Source organism: Hyperoodon ampullatus (genome assembly GCF_949752795.1).
Source record: "Hyperoodon ampullatus genome assembly, chromosome: 2".
Lineage (NCBI taxonomy): Eukaryota > Metazoa > Chordata > Mammalia > Artiodactyla > Ziphiidae > Hyperoodon > Hyperoodon ampullatus.
The window spans coordinates 105,464,541-105,491,207 of record NC_136915.1 but is presented as its reverse complement, the minus strand read 5'-3'; the positions used below and the strand labels follow the sequence as shown (position 1 = coordinate 105,491,207).

The following is a 26,667-nucleotide window of genomic DNA, read 5'->3' as shown; positions in this document are numbered from 1 at the left end:
TGCTTCTTGTGGGAGATCAGTCCTTCCCACTGGGTCAATATACCATGTATCTATGCCAAGACAACTCCCAATCACAAAATCTCCTCTATACTATTTTGAATAAAGCTTCAGGATTATGTCGAGTTTTTTCCCCCATAAAAATGGGATACGTGTTTATTTCAAGTGCGGAGTTATTCTCAGGATCAGTAGCAAGTTTGAGAATGTTTGTGATTCTAAATTCAGGATTGGAAGTCAGATGGAGCAAAGCTACAGGAGCATCTGATTGAAAAGATCACCGTCCCATTTTAATTGAGGTGAATCCTCAACTTCAGGAATCACATTTACTTCCTCACAAACAACCTGATGAGGGACCCAAGCCGCCAGATTGGACATTGTTGTTTATTTAGGTTGTTGCCACAAAGTGGGTGGGGAGAAATGGAGAGTCAACCTCAAACGAATTAAAACCACCCATGCAGACCCTGTGTGTCCAGTACAGAATTTTAGTTTTATAGATTTCAATCCTCAGCTTGTTCAACTCAGCCACCACAGGGCAGACAGCAAAGTGGCTGGTAGAGGGAGTGGGGTAGATGGAGGTAGGCTTCCCTTGGCATTTTAATTTACTCCAGGTCTTTAACCTTCAGGCAGAACCCACAAACCACAGGAAGGGGAAGAGATCAATAGGCACCACGTGTGAGCACCGGGCTTTTCAAGTTCACCAACATTTTCTGAGCCTTTTCTGTTTCTCTTCTCCCCAAACTTGCAAATCCCATACCATGGCAGAGAAAGACTGGCTCCCATGCTCTGCTTCTTTCCAAAGGAGCCTTTATTCTTCAGCTTAATGACCTGGCAGTCAGTATGTGTGTTCACGCTGGCGGCTACACTGCAGTGCACGCGCCAGCCAAACCTTCGCCACCTTCTGCCCAGACCCGAGCTGCTCATCAGCATCCGATAACAAAGGGTTGAAACTCAGGTTGGAGTCAGTTTGACGCCGATGAAAACTGTTGGAAAGTCAGTTGTGAAACAGGCCCCAGATTCTTTTTCCAACTGGATATTAGGTTGTTTTTCTACTAGTCTGGACCCCTTGCTCCTGTGTAGGGAATATTAACACCTTCCTGGTTTTATTACTTCCCAGTTCATTTGTGCTCATGATTTTCATTATGGCATCAATTTATTCCCATCTTTTTTCCTGGTAGGTTTAGGGTGAAGCAGCCCCCACCCAGCACAGGACTGAAAGTGACTTACAAACCTGGGCCTGTAAGTCCTATGTGCTATCTGTTGTGTGTGTCCATGTGTGTGTGTACAGATATGTATATGTTTCCAGTCAAGTGATTTTTAAGTTGTTCTACCTGTTTCAGTTTAAACCATGTTTAAGTCTACTTTTTCTAGTATCATAAACAAAAGGTTCCTGGTATTGGTTCAACATCTGGCTTGATGTCACTTACTTCATGTAACAACCATGAGCAGATCTGTGTGTAAATAGAGTTAAACTTCCAGCTATGGAACCATTTCTGAAGTTCACTTCACTTGTCCCAATACTGCAGTTCTATACAGTTGTCTGAAAATACCTTTTAAAACATTAAATATGATTTAACATGCACTTGGTAAACTGATTACCTAAAGATATCCTGTGACAAATCCTTCTGCAAAGTGAAAAATCACTTGAAAAACTTGAAATATTTCATTGTTTACATTTTATGTAAATCTGGTTTGTTCTCTTGGTATTTGTCAGAATATCATTTAATAACATATTAAGAAATAGTAGTATATTTAAAGTCACCATCTGTCTCATTTCTCCAAAAATCTCTGAAAATACAGATTTTAAAATGTCAACCTGTTCTGATTTTATTTGATACATTCCCCCAAATGAGGTGTTTAGTATAAAATGTGTATACTGCCACTTACTTCAAATTAGAATTTCAGAAGTGTAGTATGTTATAAACAAAAGGTTGTCTCAAAAGATAATAAAAATCACACCTTCAATCTTAACTTTTATTTCTTGGTCAGTATATCATCTTGCTGCTTTAACACACCTTTCATTTCAGTCAACAAGCTTTGAGTTCCTCCCATATGCCAGTGATAGTGCCAGGGTACAGGGGATGTTAAAGATGAGTGAGACACATAAGGAGCTTACAGAGCAGGACACATGGTGGGCACTCGAGAGATGTGTGATTGAGTGACAGATGATGTGAGGAAGTCTGGTAGGTACGTGAACCATTCGTCACAGATGGGGACTGCACAGGCTCATGGGAACTCTGAGCAAGGGCGTCCAGTCCCATAACCAGCACATAGTGCTCAGTGAATCCCAAGATCTTAAAGCAGCCTCGTTGTTATACGTTGACACAGAAGCATCGGTTGGCTATAGTGCAAAGAAATTTGGCTTCTTGTCCTGACTATGCCACCAAGCAGCTCAGTGATGTTTTTGGTTAATTAATCCTCTGCACCTTGCTTTCCTCGTCTATAAAAGGAGGAGCTTAGACTGATCATTTCTTAGCCCTCTTCCAGCTCCAGTATCTTATGATCTCTATAAAATTGTAGTATGCAGGCTGCAATTTCCAAACAGAAATACATTTTGGGATTAGATCCACTAATTCATGAGTACCTCTCCGAAACAATTCATCATTGTACTGTGTCAAAATTTCAGAATCTTCACAACATAAAGCAAAAACACAGTTAAAGCAAGCTTTTCTCCCACTGTTCTGGGAAGTTAGCAAATCTTTTTCATTTAAAGTAGGGATTAGCCAAAAGCCAAATGACTGCTGGATGAACCTTTATACATACTAAAAACCCAGCTTATATTCTTTGAAGCTCATTCTATACTGTTTGTTATTATTATTTTTTTTTTCTTTTTGATAGTAGGTTTTGGCTCTGGCAAAGAATGTAACCTCTAGACTTCTCCATATCTAAATCTCACCACTGTTCAGCTTGGTTCGTAGCCAACACTGAATGAATGTACTCCAAGCCTGGGTAAACCTGTGTGATAACAGTCCTCCAGCTGCCCTTGTGCAGAATGTCATCATTCCCCAGCCCTGCTCTGGTTGTTGGGCTTGGAGGGCTAAGGGCCTGGGTCTTAAAACAGAGCTGTTGGATACTCTCCAGTGTGCAGATAGATGCTTACAAGCACACTGTTGAAAAACTGAAACATTTTTCAATTCTATTATTTATAAAACTCTATTGAAGAAAAAAATTCCATTCGTACCTAACTGCTTTCCATGTGGTAGTTTCTTCTGATTTATTTTTTCCAGATAACTGTTCTCAATTCTGCTTTTTAACCCACCTCCTAGAGAGGCAGCTTAGAAACATAAACAGCTCTTTCTTTCCTGGCTAGTGTTCTTTTCAAGGAGCAAAGCAAGAAGCCTATTCCTTGCTGTGTTTCTTCTTCTTTATATATCAGGTTTCTTTTTTGTTGGTACAAACCTCTTCCATGTAGCTTTCAGATCTAAGCAGTTTGGCATTTAAATTAATTCTGTCTCCCTCTACTGGCTTTGCCACATTGCAGGTCCTACATTAGGAATACTGTAAACCAAGGGGCAGGGCAGGGGAATTGTGAGATTCACCCAGTCTCTTAGATTAAATTTAAGATGAAACTTATATTTATCTTAGATTAAATTTATCTTTATCTACAAGGATGACAATAAATAGAAACATGCTACTGATATTCAAGAAATAGCACAGTTACAGACATCATGAAAGTTTGCCCTCCAGCATCCTGGCATTTAGTTTCCTTATGCTTTTTCTTAAATAGCACTTGATGTTCTCCTTCAGCACTTTTTCCTGGGTCCCGCTTACTCAATGGAATTCAACCTAACTAATCCATGAAGTAATTCTTCTAAATGCTAGAACAGCAATCATTCATTTGTGCCAAATTTATAGATGAGGAAACAAGATTAGAGAGTTTGAGTAACTTGCCCAAAGTCATGTTAAAAATCAAGATTTGAACTCATACATGTCTGATTCTAAAGCTACATTGTATCTTATAGGTGGCTGCTGGTTTGCAGGCAGAACTGAAAGTGGAGTTATTTGCCATGGCTGTTGGAGAGGATGGTGCCAAGGGATCAGCACACATCTTTCACAATATAGAGATTATGACTGAGCATGATGTCCTGTTCTTACCTGTGGAAGCAAATATCCTTTAAAGTTCAATTTGAGTAGTCATTTATAGTGCAAAAATTACATTTGAGCAAGGAGAATACAAAAGTCAAAATGCTATTTTCTAATCCCCTCACATCTGCACTCTGTAGCTTCATTTATTCTATTTTTAAAACCATAGAGTTAAATTTCTTAGGACAAAGACTTGTATCTTCATTCATCTTTGAAAGCATCTAGCAAAGTGCCTAACATAGTACATGTGACTGTAAGTTGGATAAATCTCAATATTATTGGCTGTCCATGGGGTATCAGACAATCAGAATTTTTTTAAAAAGTAAGTCTTTGTCATAAAAAAACCAACTTGTAATCTTGTTGGGGGATAGGAGATACCTTATTATAGAAGTTGAATGGACATACACTGAATTACAATACATTCCTTCATACTGGTGTCTCTTGCAGATAGAATATACAGGTGTCTCTTGCAGGTAGAATATACAGGTATTGAGAACCTATTATATGCAAGGTACTCTATGAAATATTTTATCAAATATAAAAATGAAAATTGGACTCTATCCTAAAAGACTTACATAGTCTGGTAGCAGAAATAAAGTTTTCACACTTGATTCCTATATTGTACTCCAACAGCATGAATCATATACTACTTTGTGTTACAGTTATATCTATTTGATATTTGAGCTGGGTCTTATAGAATGCAAAAACTTTGATGAAAGGAGACTTAAACTAGGAAGAATGAACAAAAGTGTAGCAATAGGAAATCTCCAGGTGTTCAGGAGGGGAAGCAGGGATTTCAATTTGTTGAGAGATTAGAGTATTAGTAATATAGTGGGAAAGTTGGTTGGAATCAAGTTATGGGAGATTTTGAATCCTTGGCTTTATTATATAAGCAACAGTGAATCATTGAAATTCTGATCCAATGGGTGATATAATCAGCATATCTTTATAAAAATGAATCCAGTGTTATTGTACAGGATATGCTGAAGGAGAAGAGTTACTGGATATGCAAAGAACCATTGGAAGGCTACATCAATAGGCCAAGTGTAAGGACAAGAACTATAGTGTGGCAACTATAGTTGGGAAAGAGGGACGTGGATGAAAGACATTTGGCAGGGGGTACTGTAAAATCTAAGGTGGGACCCACTGAGAAAAGGAAGTAAGAGGACATAAGAGTTCACCTGCAAGGTTTGGAGCTCAGGTAATGAAACATGGAGACTCAGGAGTGGATCTCAATTGAGGAGTCTGGAGATATAATAATTTTAAGTGTCAGCTACAGAGGTGATGATAGAAGGTATGGGGAAGGAGAAGAAATGTGGAGTCTGTTTAGGGAGCAGGAGAAAAAAGAGGGCACCAGTGGAGACAGAACAAGCAATTAGCAAAACATGAACTATCTCAAAGAGTTTCCAGGAAACTATGGACACAGTTGACAGATGCTATAGAGATATCAAGGAGACTTTGGATTGAAATAGGACCACTAGATTTGGTTGGGACAAAAACCAAACTGCAGAACGTGAAGAATGGCTGGGTGTTAAGAAAGCAGAAATATTGAGTGTTGATAGTGTCAATTTATTATTAAAGGAAACAGCAAGAGTATATGGTACCTGAAAGAGTACCTCAGGGAGGCAACAAAGAAAAGGAGAGATTTTCAGTTTAGTGTGTTTGTGGGCTGGAAAGAGTGGATCAGAAGAGAAACATTAGAAATATGAATGAGAGGACTGAACCAGCAGTATCCAAAAGAGGGCAAGGGAATAATCAAGAACAGAGCTGAAGTGTTAGTCTTGGCAAGGGAGAGAACAAAGATGGCTAAGGATCCAGACATTCTGAGGTGAAAGAAATTTAGGGGAACTTGTGTCAGATGACCTTGATTTCAGTAGAAATGGACTTGGATTCATTTGTTCATTCTTTCAAAGATCATAAGTTTTTCTAATGTGCTAGGCATTGGGGATACAGCAATGAACAAGAGATACAAATTTCTGCCTTTATGTAAGCTTACATTCCAGTGGGAGGACAGACAATAGACAAAATAAGTGAAACATGGACTACAATGGTGATAAGTACAAGGGAGAAAATGTAAAGTAGGAAAGGAAGTATAGGGAGTGTTAAGGATTGCAGTTTATAGCAGGGTGGTCACGAAAGACCTCACTGGGAACAATTTTCCCCACTCTTGGAATTAAATCAAGTCCTCTTACATCCTCTTCACATAAGTTATTAGATGCTGATCCAGAATAACTGAATCCCTGTGGCTGGTCACAGCAATTAAATAATTTTGCATTTATGTTAATAAAATTTCTATTTCCTTGCTTATAGATTAGAGACCATCTGTCAGGCACAGAGAGGTGGGGAAAAGAGTTTTATTAAATCCTTACTCTACTTCCAGTGACAACAATGATAGTTCATAGTCCATTTCCCAAGGCCTGTCCCCCTGCCTCTCCCCACCAAAAAACCATGAAATCTGGATGTTGATGTGGCCTGGGACCTGGTTATGGTGATTGATGGCACGTATAGAAAGGCCAGTCACCCTTAGCAGAAAACATACTCTAGGGGGAACAGAAGAAATTACAGGAGATCAGTAGCCATCCTTCATCCCCTAAACATGGCGTGTAGAATTTGCATTAGACAGAAAATACCTAAAATTGAGCTAAATGTGCTAGAGATTCTAATTCTAAAATGTTATCTGAGTTTGCATATACAAATCATTTGTTCATGAAAGTAATAGTCCTTAATGGGTATTTTACCAGTTTTAACAAGCAGCAATTATGATAAGAGACCAAAAGATTTTCCCCAGGGAAAAGAAAATCCTATGGTCCAGAAGATTTCTACAGTTTCTTCCTCTGCACTTGGAATCTTCATGTCCCGTAAAGTTTCTCCACATTAGGTGTCAGGTAAGTAACAAATTTGTAATTTGATTGTCATCCATTCAAGCTTGAGGCCTTAGACCTTGCATTCATTCCCATCTTCATACAGCCAGCAACCAATGAGCCACTTAGTCTGGTGGAATGAAAATATTTGTTTTTAATAATTATAACAACTACCCCTTCATAGTCATAAACTATCTAATCCTCATACTATCTACAAGATAGATATTTTCCCCACTTTATAAATAAGGAAACTGAGGCTCAGAGAATCTTGAAGCAGTAAAAATCTAACCTACTTCAATGTGATTCTAAAGTTCACTCTTTCAAGTGCTATTTTTGATGTTGATCGGACTCTCCAAAAAACAAGGGTACAAACAAACAGCAGGATGCCCTTTTGGACTTGAGAATTTACAGTTAGGCTAGTGGTTCTTAAATTTTTTGGACTCAAGACTTCTCATGTATTCTTAAAAATTATTGAGGATCCCAAAAACCTTTTGTTTATGTGGGTCATATTATCAATATTTACCAAATTAGAATTAAAACTTGGAAAAACTTATAATTTATTAAAAAATAAACCCAGTATATTACCATAAATAAATTGTTAATGAAAAATAACTTTTCCAAACAAAAATTAATAAGAAGAGTATTACATTTTTGCAAATCTTTTCAATGTCTGGCTTAATAGGACATAGCTGGATTCTCACATCTGCTCTGTATTCAATCTGTCACCATATCACACATCACATAGTCTCTGGAAAACTCCACTGTACGCTCATGAGAGAAAAAGGCCAATAGCATCTTGCATTAGTTTCCTAGGGCTGCTGTAATAAATCTGTATTTGTGTCTCGAGGCTGCCATAACAAAGTACCGCAGACCAGGTGGCTTAAAACAATAGATATTTATTCTCTTGCAGTTTTGGGGGCCAGACGTTTGAAATCAAGGTGGCAGCAGGGTTGGTTCCTTCTGGAGGCTCTGAGGGAGAATTTGTTCTGTGCCTCTTTCCTAACTTCTGGTGGTTGCCAGAAGTCCTTGGTGTTCCTTAGCTTATAACTCACTCTGATCTCTGCCTCTGTCCCCAGTGGCATTCTTCCCTGTGTATTTCTATATGTCTCTCCTTATAAGAACAATAGTCATTGGTTTTAGGGGCTCCTCTAATCTTGAATGACCTCATCTTAACTTGATTGCATCTGTAAAGACCCTATTTACAAATAAGATCACATTCATAAGTACTGGTAGACATGAGTTTTGTGGGGATAAACTCAGTACAGTCCACCCTCTGGTTCCCCCAAATTTATGCCCATCTCACATGCAAAATGCACTCACTCCATCCCAATACTTCCCACCTATCATGGTGTCCTTTCCATCTATGGACTTGTGAAACTAGAAACAATTTGTCAGCTTGCAAAATAGTATAAGAAGACATTCCCATTCTAAAAGGAGAAAATGGAAAGAATAAAGGAGTCACCGATTTAAGTGTTTGCAGTGCAGAGGGGTGGATTTCCTAAGGTTTCAAAGCCTGAGCATAATTATCTGTGTCTGATCTGCCCTCTGGGCCAGAGGCTTCAACAGCACCCCCCTCTAGACCCACAGACGTCTTGTGGGCCCTACCCTCTCAGTTGTTAGCCTGGGACACAGTCTTATCCTCTGGGCACCCCATTTCCTGCTTATAGAAGCCCAGAAGTCTGGCAGCCTTCCTTCATTTCTTGTCTCTGTCCCCCAGGCCAAGCAGGCAGTGTTTCTGCTGATAGAACATTCTCAAAAGGCATCAGTCTTCATGGATGTCAAGGAGATCCACGCCATTAGACCTGAGGGTTCTCCACAGGTCCTTCCTGGATAGTCTCACCTCTGTTCCTAACTTCTGCTGAGATGGTTGATTATACTCATGGTCACAAACCTGATTTCTCCACTAGGTTTTCCAGCTGCACCCTTGATGAACTCTCCAGAGCATGCTTTAGCATTTCCTGCAATATGGACTGGCTGTGAATTTTCCAAATCATCATGTTCAGGTTCCTTTCTGCTGACCATTTCCTTCCTCAGTTTATCTCTTTCCTCTTGTATTTTACTATAAGCAGCAAGAAACCAGGACACATCTTCCATGTTTTGCTTGGAAATCCAATTTCATTGCTTATAAGTTCTACTTTTTACCCAAAAGCAGAACACAATTCAGCCAAGTTTTCTGCCACTTTGTAACAAGGATCACTTTTCCTCCACTGTCCAATAACATATTCTTCATTTCCACCTGAGGTCTTAGCAAAATCACCTTTAATGTTCATATGTATACCAAATTCTGTTCATGATGTAGGAATTCTCTAAGATGCCTGAAGTGTTCTTTACTTTCCCCATCACTTCCTTCTGAACCCTCACCAAAAGTGCTTTTACTGTCCATTATTTCTACCAACAGTCTGTTCAAGGTAATCTAGACTTTCTTCTATCATGTAGCTCAAAATTCTTCCTGCTTTCACCCATTACTTGATTCCAAAGCCACTTCCATATTTTTAGGTATTTGCTATAGCAGTACCTCACTTCCTGGTACCAAAATTTGTTATCAGTTTCCTGAGGCTGCCATAACAAATGACCACACTGGGTGGCTTAAAACAATGGATATTTATTCTCTTGCAGTTTAGGAGGTCTGAAACCAAGGTATTAGAGAGTTCGTTCCTTCTGGAAGCACTGAGGGAATTTGTTCCATGCCTCTCTCCTAGTTTCTGGTGGTAGACAGAATCCTTGGTGTTCCTAGGGTTGTAGCTGCTGTCACTCCAATCCCAATCTCTGCCTCTGCTGTCATGTGTCCTCCCTCCCTGTGTGTCCTCACATGGCATTCTTTTTTTTTTAATTTTACTGGAGTATAGTTGATGTACAATGTTGTGTTAGTGTCAGGTGTACAGAAAAGTGATTAAGTTATACATATACATATATTATTCTATTTTAGATTCTTTTCTCATATAGGTCATCACACAACATTGAGTTCCCTGTGCTATACAGCAGGTCCTTGTTGGCCATCTACCTTATATATAGTAGTGTATGTATGTTTATCCCAAGCTCCTGATTTATCCCTCCCTGCCACATTTCCCCTTTGGAAACCATAAGTTTGTTTTGATATCTGTAAGTCTGTTTCTGTTTTGTAAATAAGTTCATTTGTATCATTTTTAAATTAATTCCACATATGAGTGGTATCATATGATAGGTCTTTCTCTGACTTACTTCATTTAGGATGATAATCTCTCGGTTCATCCACGTTGCTGCAAATGGCATTATTTCATTTTTACGGCTGAGTAATATTCCATTGTATATATGTACCACATCTGCTTTATCCATTCATCTGTCAATGGACTTTTAGATTGCTTCCATGTCTTGGCTATTGTAAATAGTGCTGCAATGAACATTGGGGTGCATGTATCTTTTTGAATTATGGTTTTCTCCAGATATATGCCCGGGAGTGGGATTACTGGATCATATGGTAGTTCTATTTTTAGTTTTTTAAGGAACCTCCATACTGTTCTCCATAGTGGTGGTACCAACAGTGTAGGAGGGTTCCCTTTTCTCCACACCCTCTCCAGCATTTATTGTGTGTAGACTTTTTGATGATGGACATTCTGACCGATGTGAGGTAGTACCTTGTTGTAGTTTTGATTTGCATTGCTCTGATAATTAGTGATGTTGAGCATCTTTTCATGTGCCTTTTTTTTTTTTTTAATGTAGGGCTGCATGAGCTGTTTGTGTAGTTTAGAGATTAATCCCTTGTTGGTTGCTTCGTCTGCAGATATTTTCTCCCATTCTGGGGGCTGTCTCTTCATTTTGTTTATGGTTTCCTTTGTTGTGCAAAAGCTTTAAGTTTTATTAGGTCCCACTTGTTTATTTTTGTTTTTATTTTCCTTACTCTATGAGGTGGATCCAAAAAGATATTGCTGAGATTTATGTCAAAGGGTGTTCTCTATTTTCCCCTAAGAGTTTTATAATGTCTGGCCTTACATTTAGGTCTTTGATCCATTTTGAGTTTATTTTTGGGTATGGTGTTAGAGAATGTTCTAATTTCATTCTTTTACATGTAGCTGTCCATCACATGGCATTCTTATAAAAGCAAATCATTGGATTTAATCTTATCTAGAATGGCCTAATCTTAACTAATTATATTTGTAAAGACCCAAATTCCAAATAAGATCACATTCATAGGTTCTGGGTGGACATGAATTTCTGGAGGACACTATTAAATTTATTGTTTTGAAACATTTTTGACCTTGCAGACTCCTCGAAAGAGTCTTCAGACCCCTAGGGATCTTGGAATATACTTGGGGAACCACTGATTAAGACGTGATTTATCTCGGTTCTAGTCGATGCCTTTCAGAAGTTATCTTAAACTAAGTAGTGGTAAAGTTTGAAACTCTAGCTAGATAATTCTGAAAACTGCAGAAGAGCTTTCAAATTTTCATAATGTCTGTTGGCACCAATCTATCAAAAGTAATGACATGCTTCAAAATTGTGACTCATTGCTAAAGAAGTTCAGAACTCAATCAGGAATTGAGAGAAGTTAACTGAAATCTGAGTGCAAATATAGGATTCCTGTTACCCAAATCACATGAAACAATTGGAAGAGGTATGATCTTTGAGTCCCCTATTGATATAGGAAATTGTTTTTAAAAAGGACTAAACATATCCTTATATGCTTCAGAAAGAATGACTTGGGTGAATTTAGTCCCTATATCTCCTCTGTAGTCTCAAAATCTTGACTAGTAAGTAGGACTATTTCCTTAGCCTGTCTACGATGGTGACTGTAACATGAGTATGAATTACTGATCCAGTAACCTTAGCCAACTAGAGATTAAACTGTCCCATAGCTGAATAATTATCTTTTCAACACTGGGAAGGTTTGGAAATAAGTAAAGAATGAATAAGCACTCAAAAAAAAAAAAAAGTAATGACATGAATGTACCTAATAGAAGAAATGTCTTAAGTGATGTTGTCTTTATGCCTCTTTGTTCATATTATCAGAGTTAATGACATTAAAAGATGCCCAATGTACTTACTCATATTAGACATCTATTGTAAAGATTCTCTGTAATATCTGACAGATAACATTTTAATCCATTTCTTTTCAATCTTATCTATGTATATATTGGAATCATTCTATAGGTTTATACCTTGTACGTCTCACACAGTAAAAGTAACATATTCTGTGTTTACTCTGAGCCAGTGGTAAGTACTTTATAATAACTTCAGTGTAGGTAGCATCATGCCATTTTGTAGATGAGTAATCTGAAACATAACCAGGTTAGGCAATTTGCTCTACAGAAGCTGTATTAGTTATCTATTGCTACGTAACAAATTACCCCAAAACTCAGTAAGCTTAAAGCAACAGACATTATATAAGATCTCATAGCTTGTGTGGGTCAGGAATCCAGGCACAGAGCTGTTGGGTACTCTGGCTTAACTAGGAGTGAACCTGCTTTCAGCTCACTCAAGCAGTCGTTGGCAGGATGCAGCTTCTTACAGGCTGTTAGACTGAGGACCTCAGTCCCTCACTGGCTGTTGTCTGGACACTGCCCTCAGGGCATCTCACAACATGGCAGCTTGTGTTTACCAGAGTGATAAAGAAGACCTGAGAGAGCACGAGCAAGGCAGAATTCAGGGTTTTATAACCTAACCTTGGAAGAGATATCCTATTACATTTGTTGTATTCTATTCTTTAGAAGCAGGTCACTAGGTCCAGCCTACGCTTGTGGGGGTAGGGATTATACAAGGGCAGCTAGTGCTCAGCCCTAACAAGGATCGGGCCAGCGACTGCGGTACACATCAGAGCTGCTCGCATCTCACAACCTCAGAAATAGAGATAGGACGTAGAATATAAGGTGATGTTATCCTTAAGAGCCTTAGTCCTATCTCAAAACTAAGGCTCTTAGATTATGAGGAAAGGGATGGATTGTAGATACTGTTTGTAGGCCAGGTGGCTTCCTCCTAAGCTCTTGCCTGGTCTGGCCTGGAAAGGCTGCACTGACGGATAGGTGAGTGGAACCCTAGATGCCAGTGACAGACACCACTGTCTCCTTGGTCACTGTCCTAGATGCTCTGCTAGACTTCCTTGGGATGAGATATGACTTATGATACTTGTCACAGAGAAACACTTTAATTAATACAATTACTACACTAAGCACCTAACTTCTAGCCAGGTAATCTCAAATTGTTAAGCATATACTTCTTATTAGGAGTATACCATCTAAGCTTATTTGAAATAAATATATATAGACATATGGAGATTTATTTATTTCTAAGTTAAGCTTAGATGGTATACTCCTAATAAACCATTCATGAGCCTCCTCTTTTTTTTTTTTTTTTTTTTAAAGAAGATGTTGCGGGTAGGAGTTTTTTGTTTTTTTTTTTTAATTAATTTATTTATTTTTGCTGTGTTGCATCTTCGTTTCTGTGCGAGGGCTTTCTCTAGTTGTGGCAAGCAGGGGCCACTCTTCATCGCGGTGCGCGGGCCTCTCACTATCGCGGCCTCTTGTTGCGGAGCACAGGCTCCAGACGCGCAGGATGAGCCTCCTCTTTATGGCATTACAGGCTTCCATAGGTAACAATGCATCATTTGCAAGAGATTATTCATTAAATGGTTTCAGTACAAAGGACTGTGTGTAGCCAATGGCTGGCTAAACCAATAAATGCGGACTTAATGACTAGAAATTAGCTTGGCTTAGAATTTTTTTTTAAACTCACCTGTTAACCTCAAACTTTTAGGTAAGGAGTTTCAAATACTTTGACCAAAAGCTATATAGCTCAGTTACTTACTGTACATTTCACTTTATCTGAGGTAAGTTCCCCTTCTCTTTGATTAGTGTAACATAAGACGGAAGCACCTTTAAATCCCCTAGTACTGTCACTCTGATCAACCTTAAATAGCTGCAAAACTATAAGAAAGCAGCACTTTTAAAACAAAATAATTTTTAATGACATATACATCTAGAGTACCCACCTGGAACTTGTTTTGGTTTGCAAACCAAACCAAATCGTCGATAATGTTTCAATTTCTTTCTGTTTCAATGAACAACTCCAAGAAGCACAAACAGCCTTTGCTCTCATCAAGGTATGATGAGAGAATTAAGTAACTCCTCTCCTTGGTGGCAGGAATAACTGCCTAAAAAGGTTGATTCTTCAGACTGGAAAGCACCTAGAATCCACCATACTTTCTGTTCTCTTGCCTTTCCATAGTTAAGCCTCAGGAACTCCATGCCTAGATTCTTTTTTACTCTCATTCTGTTCAAAAAATCCTACTGCTCAATTCCTTACTTCAGTTCAGTAACTGTGTTATGCTTAGGAACAATAATAGACCTGTGGTTTGGGACAGATAAGAACTGCAGCTCTGAGACTGGCAAGAAAATGGTAGCACTACAAACAGCAAGGTAGATGAAAGGACAAATTCATAGAAACATACAAACTACACTCAAGAAGATATGGGAAATCTGCACAGATCTGTAACAAGGAGATCCAATTAGTGATTTAAAAACTTCCCACAAAGAAAAGCCTAGTCCCAAAGGTATGTGTCAATTTCCTTTCCTAAAACATTCCCACTTCCCTACCACATATATATACACACACACATACATACATACATACATACATACATACATACATACATACATAGTGTATTAATCACCCAGAAAGCACAGCAAGGCATCTCTGCTTGACTACTCTTTAATTAGAAACAACTACTTAGAGAAGTATAAACAGCAATTAGGAGCTTTTTATATACAGATAAACTGCAAGAGGTTAAGTTTAAAGAGGCTGTTCTAGATAACTTTTATGGTCCCTTTCAGCTCTGTAAGTCCAAGACTCTGCATTTATGGGCAGAGGGCAATCAGTTACATACCTGATTGTCTCAGCAGGCAGTAAAACCTAATACAGAGAGGCAACAAATTACCCAACAAATCTTCTGACATAAAAGAAATAAGGAAAACTTGGGAAATGTTAATTTCAACTCTAGTGAAACAAATACTTAATTTTAAAAAAGTTCTTTGCTTCCTGCTAGAATATAAAGGGAACAACTCCTGCAGGGCTTGCCATTCAGAGCACAGATTTTAAACTAGTCTGTGTTTCAGTCCAAGAAATGGAGCCCATACTGCTATGTTGGAATTCCCTCAGGCAAAGTTAGGAAACACATCCTATGATCTTTCTTTTGCAACATGATAACCTCTTACTTATTTCAAAGATTACACCAACTCTACTGCTGCTTAGTTTGGAAGTCCTTTTCAAGAAAAAGTTGGAAAAGGCACCACATTTCAGTTCTAAGTCAATGTTAAAATCAGCTTCTCCCTCTTTTTCTTTTTCCTCTTCTTTTCTTCCAAGTGGCTGGTAGCATCAGCAAAAAACATAACTTCACTTTTTGCCTCACATTCCCTCTTGAGATAATCAAGACCTGCCATGTTGAAGCCGATAACATCCTGAGAAAGAATACAAGAGAGATTAAATAAACTTCCTCTCAATTCAGTTCAATATCGCAGCGTATGTGAGTCAGGGGAACCAAAGCTTCATATGTTGCTACTCATCCTTCCCTAAGGTTTTTCCTTGTTTGTTTGTTTGTTTTCCTTATGTCTACTAGCTCCAACAAAAACCTCATCTTAAATATACATGCATGTCAGGTCAATATCACCAAAGACAGGGCACAGCGCACTATGCTACTTGTAAGTAACATACACACTAGAATTTTCCGCTCCTTGTTCTGTCTCTACAAAGATACTTACCCGGACTTGGCTGACTTTTGAAATAGTTGTTTCCTTTAATTTTTCAATCACGGGCACAAGCATTTGGTTGCTAGTGATCTGGCCAAAGTGAATCCTAACAAAAATAAAACCAGGCATGTCACAAAGAAAGATAGTGCTTCTAGCTCTACCTATCCCTTCTAGAACTAGCAAACAGAAAAAATGTCCAAAAAAAAAAAAAAAAATCATTTCACCGATCATGGGAATACAGAAATGCTTCTAGGAAAAAAAAAACTAAAGAAGTTTCTTCCTACTATTCAGTTCTATCCAATAACAATTTTTAAAATACTATCCTAACATTCAACTCATTTGCAAAGCTGACTCTTTGCAATCTACCCAGTGGCCACAGATTTTGACAATGGCATTCTATGGAAAGATCAGAGGAAAATGGGCCTTCTAAGAATTGCTAACTCAAAGATTTATTAATATTTCAGCCAAAAAGAGATGATCAAACTCTGACCTAGAGTACCAAGATGCCCTTGATGATTCATGCTCCTTTAACCTCCACATTCACCCTCACCCTCAGTTGTGACCTGCCATATCTACCTGCGAGGTAGCACCCATCTACCACCCCAATATGCTAGAAATATTCACTGTGTTTCTTAGAATCAGTAACCCCGATTCAATAGCACATATGCCATAGCAATTAAAAACTAAACTGTAAATATGACAACAGAATAATATAAACATATCATTGTTCATTTGCTACTATCCTGAAAGAAGTAAAGGAATGAAGGGTTAATGATCATGAAAAAAGGCTAATTCACCAAATACACCTGTTTTCTTTTTAACTATTTGGTATTGGCTGAGCAGTTTCTGTTTTCCTAATAGCATTTTAAGGACTGTTCAAATTTGCCTCTATTCCTGTCCTCTGATATAACGGCTTGAGACTGGGGGACAGAGTGGGAGATAAGAATATATTACACCTTTGTAAATATATTTTCCCTCTGTTACATATTAATAAGAATTCTTCCTATTTAAGAATATCATCTAATGAACATTTTCTTTACGTTTCTTAGTTCCCTCCAAATATGCCCCTATCCTTCCATTTGTACTTGTAGAGACCTGGGAAATAAACTGACTACTCCTTAAAATGCTGTTATGAAAACAAAACCATTTAGTTTAAACTCAATAGTCAAAAAGAAACACTGAGGCAGACTGGCCATTCAGAGATGGGCTTTCAGCAAACTGACTAGAACCGGAGCTGCTACCTTAGACTGTAACCTGGAGACCTCCGCGTGCCTGAGCATCCTTAGCAACATAGTACCTCGTGCTACTTAGAGTTGGGTCATCACTATCTGCGTTTTATGAGCAAGACTGATTCCAAAGGATAAGAATTATGTCAGGCAGCACTGAAATTCCCAACAGTCTCTGAAATGGAAACATCACATTTCTTAATCCCAAAGCATGGACAGCTTCAGGTGAGGCACTACTGGAGCAGTTATGCGGATGAGACATGATATTCTTTTGGAAAGGACGTTACCTGAGGAGAAAGAAGAGGCACCTACATAGAAGTTCAACATCAGAGCCCAGCTGGATGAATTCATTAAAGAGCTTAAGAATGTCTGGGACGTAAGAGAAAGGCAGCACAAGCAGAGATTCTTCCAGCTCACTGAAGAGGAAAAAATAAACATTAAAAATGCCACGTTTCTTAACATGGTCAATTTAAAAATCTTTTCCTCTCCTATTTTTTTCTTCTACTTTTATACTTGAGTAGATCTTACCCATCCAGAGTTAAACATACATCTGTATTATAAATGGTTCTCTTTTCAACGTTTTGGTTTTTTATATTTAGTATTTTAACCTACTTGATGCATTCTGGTCCATGGCAGGGTAGGAGAATCTAACTGTTTTTCTTTCAGATAACCAATTTCTTTAAAACCTTTTGTTGTATATCCCATCTTTATATGATACTTCTTTTACCATTTATTGAGTCCTTCTATATAATAGAGTGTTCTAGGGCTTTAGAGTCTGTTTTCATAACTGATTCTGACAACAATCCTGTACTGTTTTAATTTTGCATTTTTACAGTTTTTTAATCTAGGAGAACAGCTCCCTCTTGTTCTTTTTTTGGTTTGTTTTACTTTTCTTGAGCTAGTTCTATTATCATTTCATCAATTCCAACTCTCAAGAGGATTTCAATTGGGATCACAAACCTATAGACTAGTTTAAGAAAAACCAAATCTTTAAAACACAGAATCTTCCCATCTAGGAATGCATCGTACCTCCATTACTCTAAATTTTCTTTTACATTTCTCTAGCAAAGTTTCATTATCTTAGATAGGGCCTGTTTGTTTCTTGTGTGGGATATACTCAGACACTGTGATTTGTTATTAAAAAAATGATAACTCTCAGTAGATGAAACTCAAATATTATTCCAAAAATGAATGACAAAACATAAAAAAATTCTTAAAAAAACGGTAAGAGAAACAACTATAAAGCACAAGAAAGGGAAAGTAAAAATTCACAGGAAAAAATACAAATGGCCAACAAATATAATAAAATTTTAACTTTGTTAATTAAAAGGAAAATAATGCAGTACCACCTTTTGCCTCTCAAACCAGCAAAGAATTTTTTAAAAGCTGGTAAAAGTCATTACAGGCACTCTGACAATAATTAAGCAACATAAACCTTTAAAAAGCTCATGTCCATTGATTAGTTAATAGACTGGTAGGACCCTTAAGAAAAATAATCAATGATGACGACCAAGATTTATATATAGAGGTGTTTACTGAAGCAGTATTGATAACAGCCAAACACATATGCACCACCCAATAGTAACTATATGTACAATGGAATATTTTGAACTAATTCAATGATGTGTTTTTGAAGAATATTACTAAAGTGAGCAAGTGCTCAGTAAATATTCTGTGAAAAAGGACAGGATATAAAAATGTATACATATGATTCCAACTGTGTATGTACACAGAAAATAAGCCAAAGGAAATATACAACAAAAAATGTTAACAGTTGGTACCTGTGACTGAATTACAGATGATTTCATTACCTATAATATAAAGTAGCACTGCCCTTCATTTGTCCTTTTTAAAAGTATTCAATATCTCCCTTCATATTTTAGGAGGAACCTTCTAGTTCTAATTCAAAAAGAACATTATAGTGAATTATTTTCCATCAAAATTTTGGCATAGTTAAACCTCTAAAGAAGATAACCATCAATTATAATGTCTGTTTATCTCATGTTCGGTAAATGGTATTAGCTGTAATAACTGTGCACCAGCACTCACCTTGACTTGATTCCTTTAAAAATCTCCAACACATAAGCTGAAGGCTATAAAGGAAGTGTGACAGCATTAGTGAAACTCTTGATTTCTTAACTGAAGCTCTCTAATTTCCATCTCCTAAAAACCAGGGATATCTTTCCTTCTTATGAGAAACTGTTCTAAAAAGGGCACTACATGCACAGGCTTAGACTGAGTCAGATCTGGGTTCACAATCCAGCTCTGCCACTTATCAACTATGTTCCCTTCAATCTGTAAGTTAGAACAGTCTCCTATCTATAAAATGAAGACACACTGACTCACATTACTATTGTGATGAATGAAACATGCAAGTATTGAGTAATTAAAGATCACTAAAAGCATACATTGTCCCAGTATTCTCCCTCTCTCCTCTTTTATCTAAGTTTTATCAACTTTTCCTCCAAAAACTTTAGTTTCAATGAACAGAATCTTCAGAGGGCTGTGGATACTAAACATAAATAAGCACTAAAAAAGAATGCCAGTCCAGTCCAACCAGAAAGGATGACTTGAAGTTACACTAAAATGGTCCTTTTGAAATATAAAATGTCTTAGAGGATTCCAGCATTCAAGAGATTTTTAATGACAAAGTATTTCCCAATATGTCTATTCTAAAATCATAACGCCTCTTCACTTCCTCTCCTGTGCCTGAAAGTAACCTTAGAATAACCAAGGGGAAACCATTAGTCTACTCACAGAGATACTGCCATAAGCCATCAGGATGGGGTTGATGGGAAGAGGAACCTATGAAGAAATTATTAAATCAAGTCATTAAAAATCAAGCCTTTGATAGTGCTTATCACAGGCAGGGTCATAACAATATCTTATACTTTTGAAAAGAGAGACCCTAAAAACTGACCCTGAAGAATTATTAAATTATTTAATAATAACTTTTAGTTTCAATACTGCTTAGTTATGAATGAGTCTGGGCAATACATTTCATCTAGAAATCCGAAACGTTTACCCTGCCTCCCAAACCAAAGCAGGAATCTGAGTTTTAAACTCAATACAATAATCACCATGATCTCAAATTAACTATCCTTGGCTTTTTATTAAGACAAAGCTTCTCAATTCCTTCTTTCTAATGTTTGAATTAGAAAAGATTCTACTACATTGATCTCATTTCCTGATCTGGGTTAATAAATCCCCAAATGATGTTTTTTTCCTCAGGAATTGTTTCCATTTATAAATGTTTCTCAGACCGTAACTTAATGGACTATCTTACCTCTTTCCCTGCAGCTTTACAAATGGCTCTGTGTTCTCTCATTTTTGCAGTTTCTTCTCGGTATAGCTCAATAGCCTCCATGATCCTCTCAGCCTACACAGATGATGGCAAAGGACAGAAGTCATCACAACAAACTCACCATCCCACAACACTGCAAATGGAAGGCCTGACGAAAAGTTACCAAATGAAATTGCTTGAATCAGTTTAATAAAGATGTGCCAATAGTGTGCCAAACAGCATTCAAAGATGTCTTCGGGTTTTGTTTGGTTTTGTTTTAATTTTACTTATTTTTGGCTGCATTAGGTCTTCGTTGCTGCGCACAGGCTTTCTCTAGTTGCGGTGAGCGGGGGCTACTCTTCGTTGCGGTATGCGGGCTTCTCATTGCGGTGGCTTCTCTTGTTGCGGAGCACAGGCTCTAGGTATGTGGGCTCAGTAGTCGCAGCATGCAGGCTTAGTTGCAGCATGCAGGCCCTAGAGCACGCAGGCTTCAGTAGTTGCAGCACATGGGTTCAGTAGTTGTGGCTCGTGGGCTCTAGAGCGCAGGCTCAGTAGTCGTGGTGCATGGGCTTAGTTGCTCCATAGCATGTGGGATCTTCCCCGACCAGGGATTGAACCCGTGTCCCCTACTATGGCAGGTGGATTCTTAACCACTGCGCCAGAGGGAAGTCCCTGATTTTTCTCTTTTAATTTACAAGGAGACTGGGTCATGGATTCAGGTGAGACTACAAGTGGACACACTGAGTAGGGCAACTCTCAGGAACACCTGAGAGGTGCCACTTTCAGATCAAACCTTCCTTTCTAGAAACCAGGCATCTAGAAACCAGGCACTGATCCAACAGATTCAGCACTACTTCTATCCTTGGTTACAAGGGAGGAAAACAGAGGTTATGATCTTCATCTGTAAATTTCATCAACTTTTTGCCAAAAAAGGTCTATCTGGTTGGGATCCTATTTAAAAATGAGATACAGGAGAGTGATCAAGATGGCAGAGTAGAAGGACGTGAAGCTCACCTCCTCCCACAAATACATCAAAAACATATCTACATGTCGAATAGTTCTCACAGAATGTCTACTGAATGCTGGCAGGAGACCTCAGACCCCTGAAAGGGCAAAGAAAATCTCCATGTAATCAGGTAGGACAAAAGTGAAAAAAAAAAAAAAAAAAAGAAAGTAAGGAAGTAATCGGGTCAGGACCTGCACCCCAGGCAGGGAGCTGTGAAAGAAGAAAGGTTCCTGCACCCTGGGAAGTCCCCTCACCGGCAGGGAGATCAGCCAGGACAGAGGGAGAGCTTCAGAGCCTTGGAGGAGAAAACAGCAACCGATCTGCAGCAGCTAGAATAGAGACCTGCACAGAGGGTCAGTGCAACCGCTCTACACTCCCCAGCCTGAGATGCACGTCTGCCAGTACGGGCAAGGGCTGGGTGTGGAAACTTGGGCTTTGGAGAGGTGCTGTTGTGTGGGCAGTATGCGAGGGGAGGCACGGGAGCCACCCTGCAGCCGTTTTCCCTGAGCGAGCTCTCAGGCGGCAGGACACTGCCTACATGAGCTCCAGGAGTGATCATGAGCTGCCTCCGTTCCCGTGATGTGCTCCGGGGGCACACATGAGCCACCACTGCCACTGAGAACCCCACGACCAGCCACCAGCCACTGCATCTGCACACTCTCTATTAAGGGGATAATGGCCTGCACACGCTGAGAAAAGGGGCAACAGGCATCCATATGAAAATCAGCCCTTGCATCAAGAATATTAAACCCACACAGGCTACACAGGGATGCTCCCACATATAAACAGCCTTCCAAGACCACAGTAGATAGACCTCTTCAGTCTAATAGACACTGATTTCAAAAAGGAGATAACGAAAATACTGAAGGAATTAAGAAAGGCTATCAACAGAAATGCAGAGTACTATAAAAAGCAACTAGAAACAGTAAAGAGGAACCAAGAAAAATTAGAAAACTCATTTGTCGAGACAAAAACTGAACTACAGGCAATGAACAGCAGAATAAATAATGCAGAATGAATAAGTGACCTGGAAGATAAAATGATGGAAATCACCCATCAGGACAGCAGACAGAAAGCCAAGTGAGAAAAAATGAAAGCAATATAAGAGACCTATGGGATAATATAAAATGTACCAATCTACACATAATCGGGATTCCAGAAGGGGAAGAGAAAAGGAGATTGAAAATGTATTTGAAAAATTATGGCTGAAAACTTCCCAAACCTGGGCATCCCTGGTGGCACAGTGGTTGGGGGTCTGCCTGCCGGTGCGGGGGGCGTGGGTTCGTGCCCCGGTCTGGGAGGATCCCGCGTGCCACGGAGCGGCTGGGCCCGTGGGCCCTGGCTGCTGGGCCTGCGCGTCCGGAGCCTGTTCTCCGCGGCGGGAGAGGCCGCAGCGGTGGGAGGCCCACGTACTGCAAAAAAAAAAAAAAACTTTCCAAACCTAAAGAAGGAAACAGATAAAGCAGGTACAGGAAGCACAGAGGGTCCCAAACAAGGTAAACATAAACAGACCTACACCAAGACATACTATAATAAAAGAGGCACAAGTTAAAGATGAAGAGAGGATTCTCAAGGCAGCAAGAAAAAACCAGTTAATTACAAGGGAACCCCCATAAGGCTATCAGCAGATTTCTCTACAGAAACTGCAGGCCAGAAGGGAGTGGCAAGATATATGCGAAGTCCTGAAAGGGAAGAATGTGCATCCAAGGATACTCTAGCCAGCAAGATTATCATTTAGAATAGAAGGAGGGATAAAGAATTTCTCAGACAAGCAAAAACTAAAAGAATAAAGCAATACTAAACCTATCCTAAAGCAAATATTGCAAGGTCCTCTCTAAGCAGAAAAGTAGGAAGAATATATAGGAAAGAGAAAATTCACAATTGGAAAGCAACTCACATAAATAAGCCAGTACACAGATTAAAAAAAAAAATAAAAATTTTGTGAACGTGATGATACCACAATGAACAGCAAAAGCATGAATATGAAGATGTAAAACAGGACATCAAAATCAAAAAATGTGGGTGAGGAGAGTAAGAAAAGGTAGATTTTTCTTTTTTTCATTTCCTAGAATGTGTTTGAGCCTATATGACTACCAGTCTAAGGCAAGTAGATACAGGATGGGGTTAACATACTTGAAAAACAGGATAACTACAAATGAAAAACATACAATAGATTCACAAAAACCAAAAAGAAGAGAATACGAAAGAAAATCATCAAACCACAAAAGGAAAAGCAAAGAAAAAGGGACAAAGATGAAATACTGAAAGGGAGGGAATGTAAAAAAGATATTTCATGAAAACAGAAATGACAAGAAACCTGGGGTTGCAATAATCATATTGGACAAAACAGACTAAAACAAAGCCCATAAAGAAAGATAAAGAAAGACGCTACATAATAATAAAAGGATCAATACAAGAAGAGGGGTTTACACTCATCAACATATATGCACCCAATATAGGAGCACCCAAATACATAAAACAAATACTAATATACAGGGACTTCCCTGGTAACGCAGTGGTTAAGAGTCTGCCTGCCAATGCAGGGGACACGAGTTCGAGCCCTGGTCCAGGAAGATCCCACATGCCACGGAGCAACTAAGACCATGTGTCGCTACTGAGCCTGTGCTCTAGGGCCCACGAACCACAACTGCTGAGCCTACGTGCCACAACTACTGAAGCCTGTGCACCTAGAGCCCGTGCTCTGCAACAAAGAGAAGCTACCACAATGAGAAGCCTATGCATCGCAACGAAGAGTAGCCCCCACTGCTGCAACTAGAGAAAGCCCACATGCAGCAACGAAAACCCAACGCAGCCAAAAATAAAAATAAATAAATTTAAATAAAAAGAAAATACTAATATACATAAAGGGAAAAACTGACAATACAATAGTAGGAGACTTTGAAACCCTACTCACATCAATGGACTGATCTTCTAGACAGAAAATCAAGGCAACAGAGATCTTAAATAACACAATAGAACAGTCAGACTTAATTGATATTTTCAGGACATTACATGCAAAAAAACCAAAATACCTTTCAAAATCGCAACCCAAAAATAAAATACTTAGCAACAGACCTGACCAAGAAAGTGAAAGACTTATACACTGAGAACTATAAAACCTTAATAAAGAAAATTGAAGATGATTCAACGAAATGGAAAGATAGGAACTTCCCTGGTGGCACAGTGGTTAAGAATCTGTCTGCCAACACAGGGCACGTGGGTTCGAGCCCTGGTCCACGAAGATCCCACATGCCGTGGAGCAACTAAGCCCATGTGCCACAACTACTGAGCCCACACTCTAGAGCCTGCAAGCCACAACTACTGAGCCCACGTGCCACAACTACTGCAGCCTGTGCACCTAGAGCCCGTGCACTGCAACAAAGAGTAGCCCCCACTCGCCACAACTAGAGAAAGCCCGCATGCAGCAATGAAGACCCAATGCAGGCAGAAATAAATAAATCAATAAATTTATTTATTGATTTATTAAAAAAAAAAAGAAATGGAAAGATATCCCATGTTCTTGGACTGGAAGAATTAATACTGTTAAAATGGACATACTACCCAAGGCAATTTACAGATTTAATGCGATCCCTATCAAATTACCCATGACATTTTTCACAGAACCAGAACAAATAATCCTAAAATTTATATGGAACCATAAAAGACCCAGAATTGCCAAAGCAATCCTGAAGAAAATGAACAAAGCAGGAGGCATAACCCTCCCAGACTTCAGACAATACTACAAAGCTACAGTAATCAAAACAGCATGGTATTGGCACAAAAACAGACATATGGATCAATGGAACAGAATAGAGAGCTCAGAAATAAACCCACACACCTACTGTCAAGTAACCTTCAACAAAGGAGGCAAGAACATACAATGGGAAAGAGACAGTCTCTTCAGCAAGTGGTGTTGGGAAAGCTGGACAGCTGCATGTAAATTGATGAAGTTAGAACACACCCTCTCACCACACACAGAAATAAACTCAAAATGGCTTAAAGACTTAAACATAAGACACCATAAAACTCCCAGAAGAGATCATAGACAAAACATTCTCTGACATAGATAGTACCAATGTTCTCTTAGGTCAGTCTCCCAAGGCAATAGAAATAAAAACAAAAATAATTAAATGGGACATAATCAAACTTACAAGCTTCTGCACAGCAAAGGAAACCATAAAAAAAATGAAAAAACAACCTACAGAATGGGAGAAAATATTTGTGAACCATGTGACTGACAAAGACTTAATTTCCAAAACATACAAACAGCTCATACAACTCTACAACAAAAAAACAAACAATCCAATTAAAAAATGGGCAGAAGACCTAAACAGACATTTCTCCAAAGAAATACAGATGGCCAGTAGTAGGCACATGAAAAGATGCTCAACATTGCTAATTATTAGAGAAATACAAATCAAAACTACAATGAGGTACTACCTCACAGTGGTCAGAATGGCCACATTAAAAGCTCTACAAATAACAAACATTGGAGAGGATGTGAAGAAAAGGGAATCCTCTTACACTGTTGGTGGAAATGTAAGTTGGTACAGCCACTATGGAAAACAGTAAGGAGGTTCCTCAAGAAACTAAAAATAGAATTACCATATGATCCATCAACCCCACTCCTGGGCATATATCCAGACAAAACTCTAATCCAAAAAGATACATGCACCCTTATGTTCATAGCAGCACTATTCACAATAGCCAAGGCATGGAAACAACCTAAATGTCCATCAATAGATGAATGGATAAAGAAGATGTGGTACACTAGACGGGTGGGATAGGGAGGGTGGGAGGGAGACACAAGAGGGAGGGGATATGGGGCTATATGTATACATATAGCTGATTCACTTTGTTATACAGCAGAAACACAACATTGTGAAGCAATTATACTCCAATAAAGATGTTTAAGAAAAAAAAAAGATGTGGTACAAATGTACAATGGAATACTACTGAACCATAAAAAAGAACAAAATATGCCATTTGCAGCAACATGGATGCAACTAGAGATTATCATACTAAATGAAGTAAGTCAGAAAGAGAGACAAATACCATATGATATCACTTATATGTAGAATCTAAAACATGACACAAATGAACCTATCTACAAAACAGAGACAGACTCACGGACATAGAGAACAGCCTCGTGGCTGCTTTGGGGGAGGGATGGAGTAGGAGGTTGGGGTTAGCAGATGTAAGCTATTATATATGGAATGGATAAACATCAAGGTCCTACTGTATAGCACAGGGAACTACATTCAGTATCCTATGGTAAACCATAATGGAAAAAAATTTAAAAGAATGTATATATAACTGAATTACTTTGCTGTAGAGCAAAAATTAACACAACATTGTAAATCAACTACACTTCAATTTAAAAAAAGTCTATAATCAAAAAAGCAAACAAACAAACAAACAAAAAAACCCCCACTTATTGCTCACCCCACCCCTGTGATTCAGATTCAGTAGGTTTGGGCTAGGGCCTGGGAATTTCCTTTTC

General features: G+C 38.7%; 2 protein-coding genes across 2 annotated transcripts in view; one reads left to right on the top strand and one right to left on the bottom strand.

Annotated features, from left to right (window-relative positions):
- Nucleotides 1-6,955, top strand: part of SPAG17 (sperm associated antigen 17) — a gene marked incomplete at both ends in the record, with an annotated part of 220,105 nt that extends 213,150 nt beyond the window's left edge. The window contains 3 exons of the mRNA XM_079698181.1: nt 1,173-1,233; nt 3,957-4,091; nt 6,797-6,955. Of these exons, the coding sequence (XP_079554307.1) occupies nt 1,173-1,233; nt 3,957-4,091; nt 6,797-6,955 (355 nt within the window). The remainder of the gene's footprint in view (nt 1-1,172; nt 1,234-3,956; nt 4,092-6,796) is intronic.
- Nucleotides 6,956-14,620: 7,665 nt separating this feature from the next.
- The window catches only part of WDR3 (WD repeat domain 3), a gene marked incomplete at its 5' end in the record, with an annotated part of 34,231 nt that continues 22,184 nt past the window's right edge, over nt 14,621-26,667 (bottom strand). The window contains 6 exons of the mRNA XM_079698003.1: nt 14,621-15,361; nt 15,662-15,755; nt 17,163-17,291; nt 18,925-18,968; nt 19,633-19,680; nt 20,162-20,254. Of these exons, the coding sequence (XP_079554129.1) occupies nt 15,206-15,361; nt 15,662-15,755; nt 17,163-17,291; nt 18,925-18,968; nt 19,633-19,680; nt 20,162-20,254 (564 nt within the window). The 3' untranslated portion in view covers nt 14,621-15,205. The remainder of the gene's footprint in view (nt 15,362-15,661; nt 15,756-17,162; nt 17,292-18,924; nt 18,969-19,632; nt 19,681-20,161; nt 20,255-26,667) is intronic.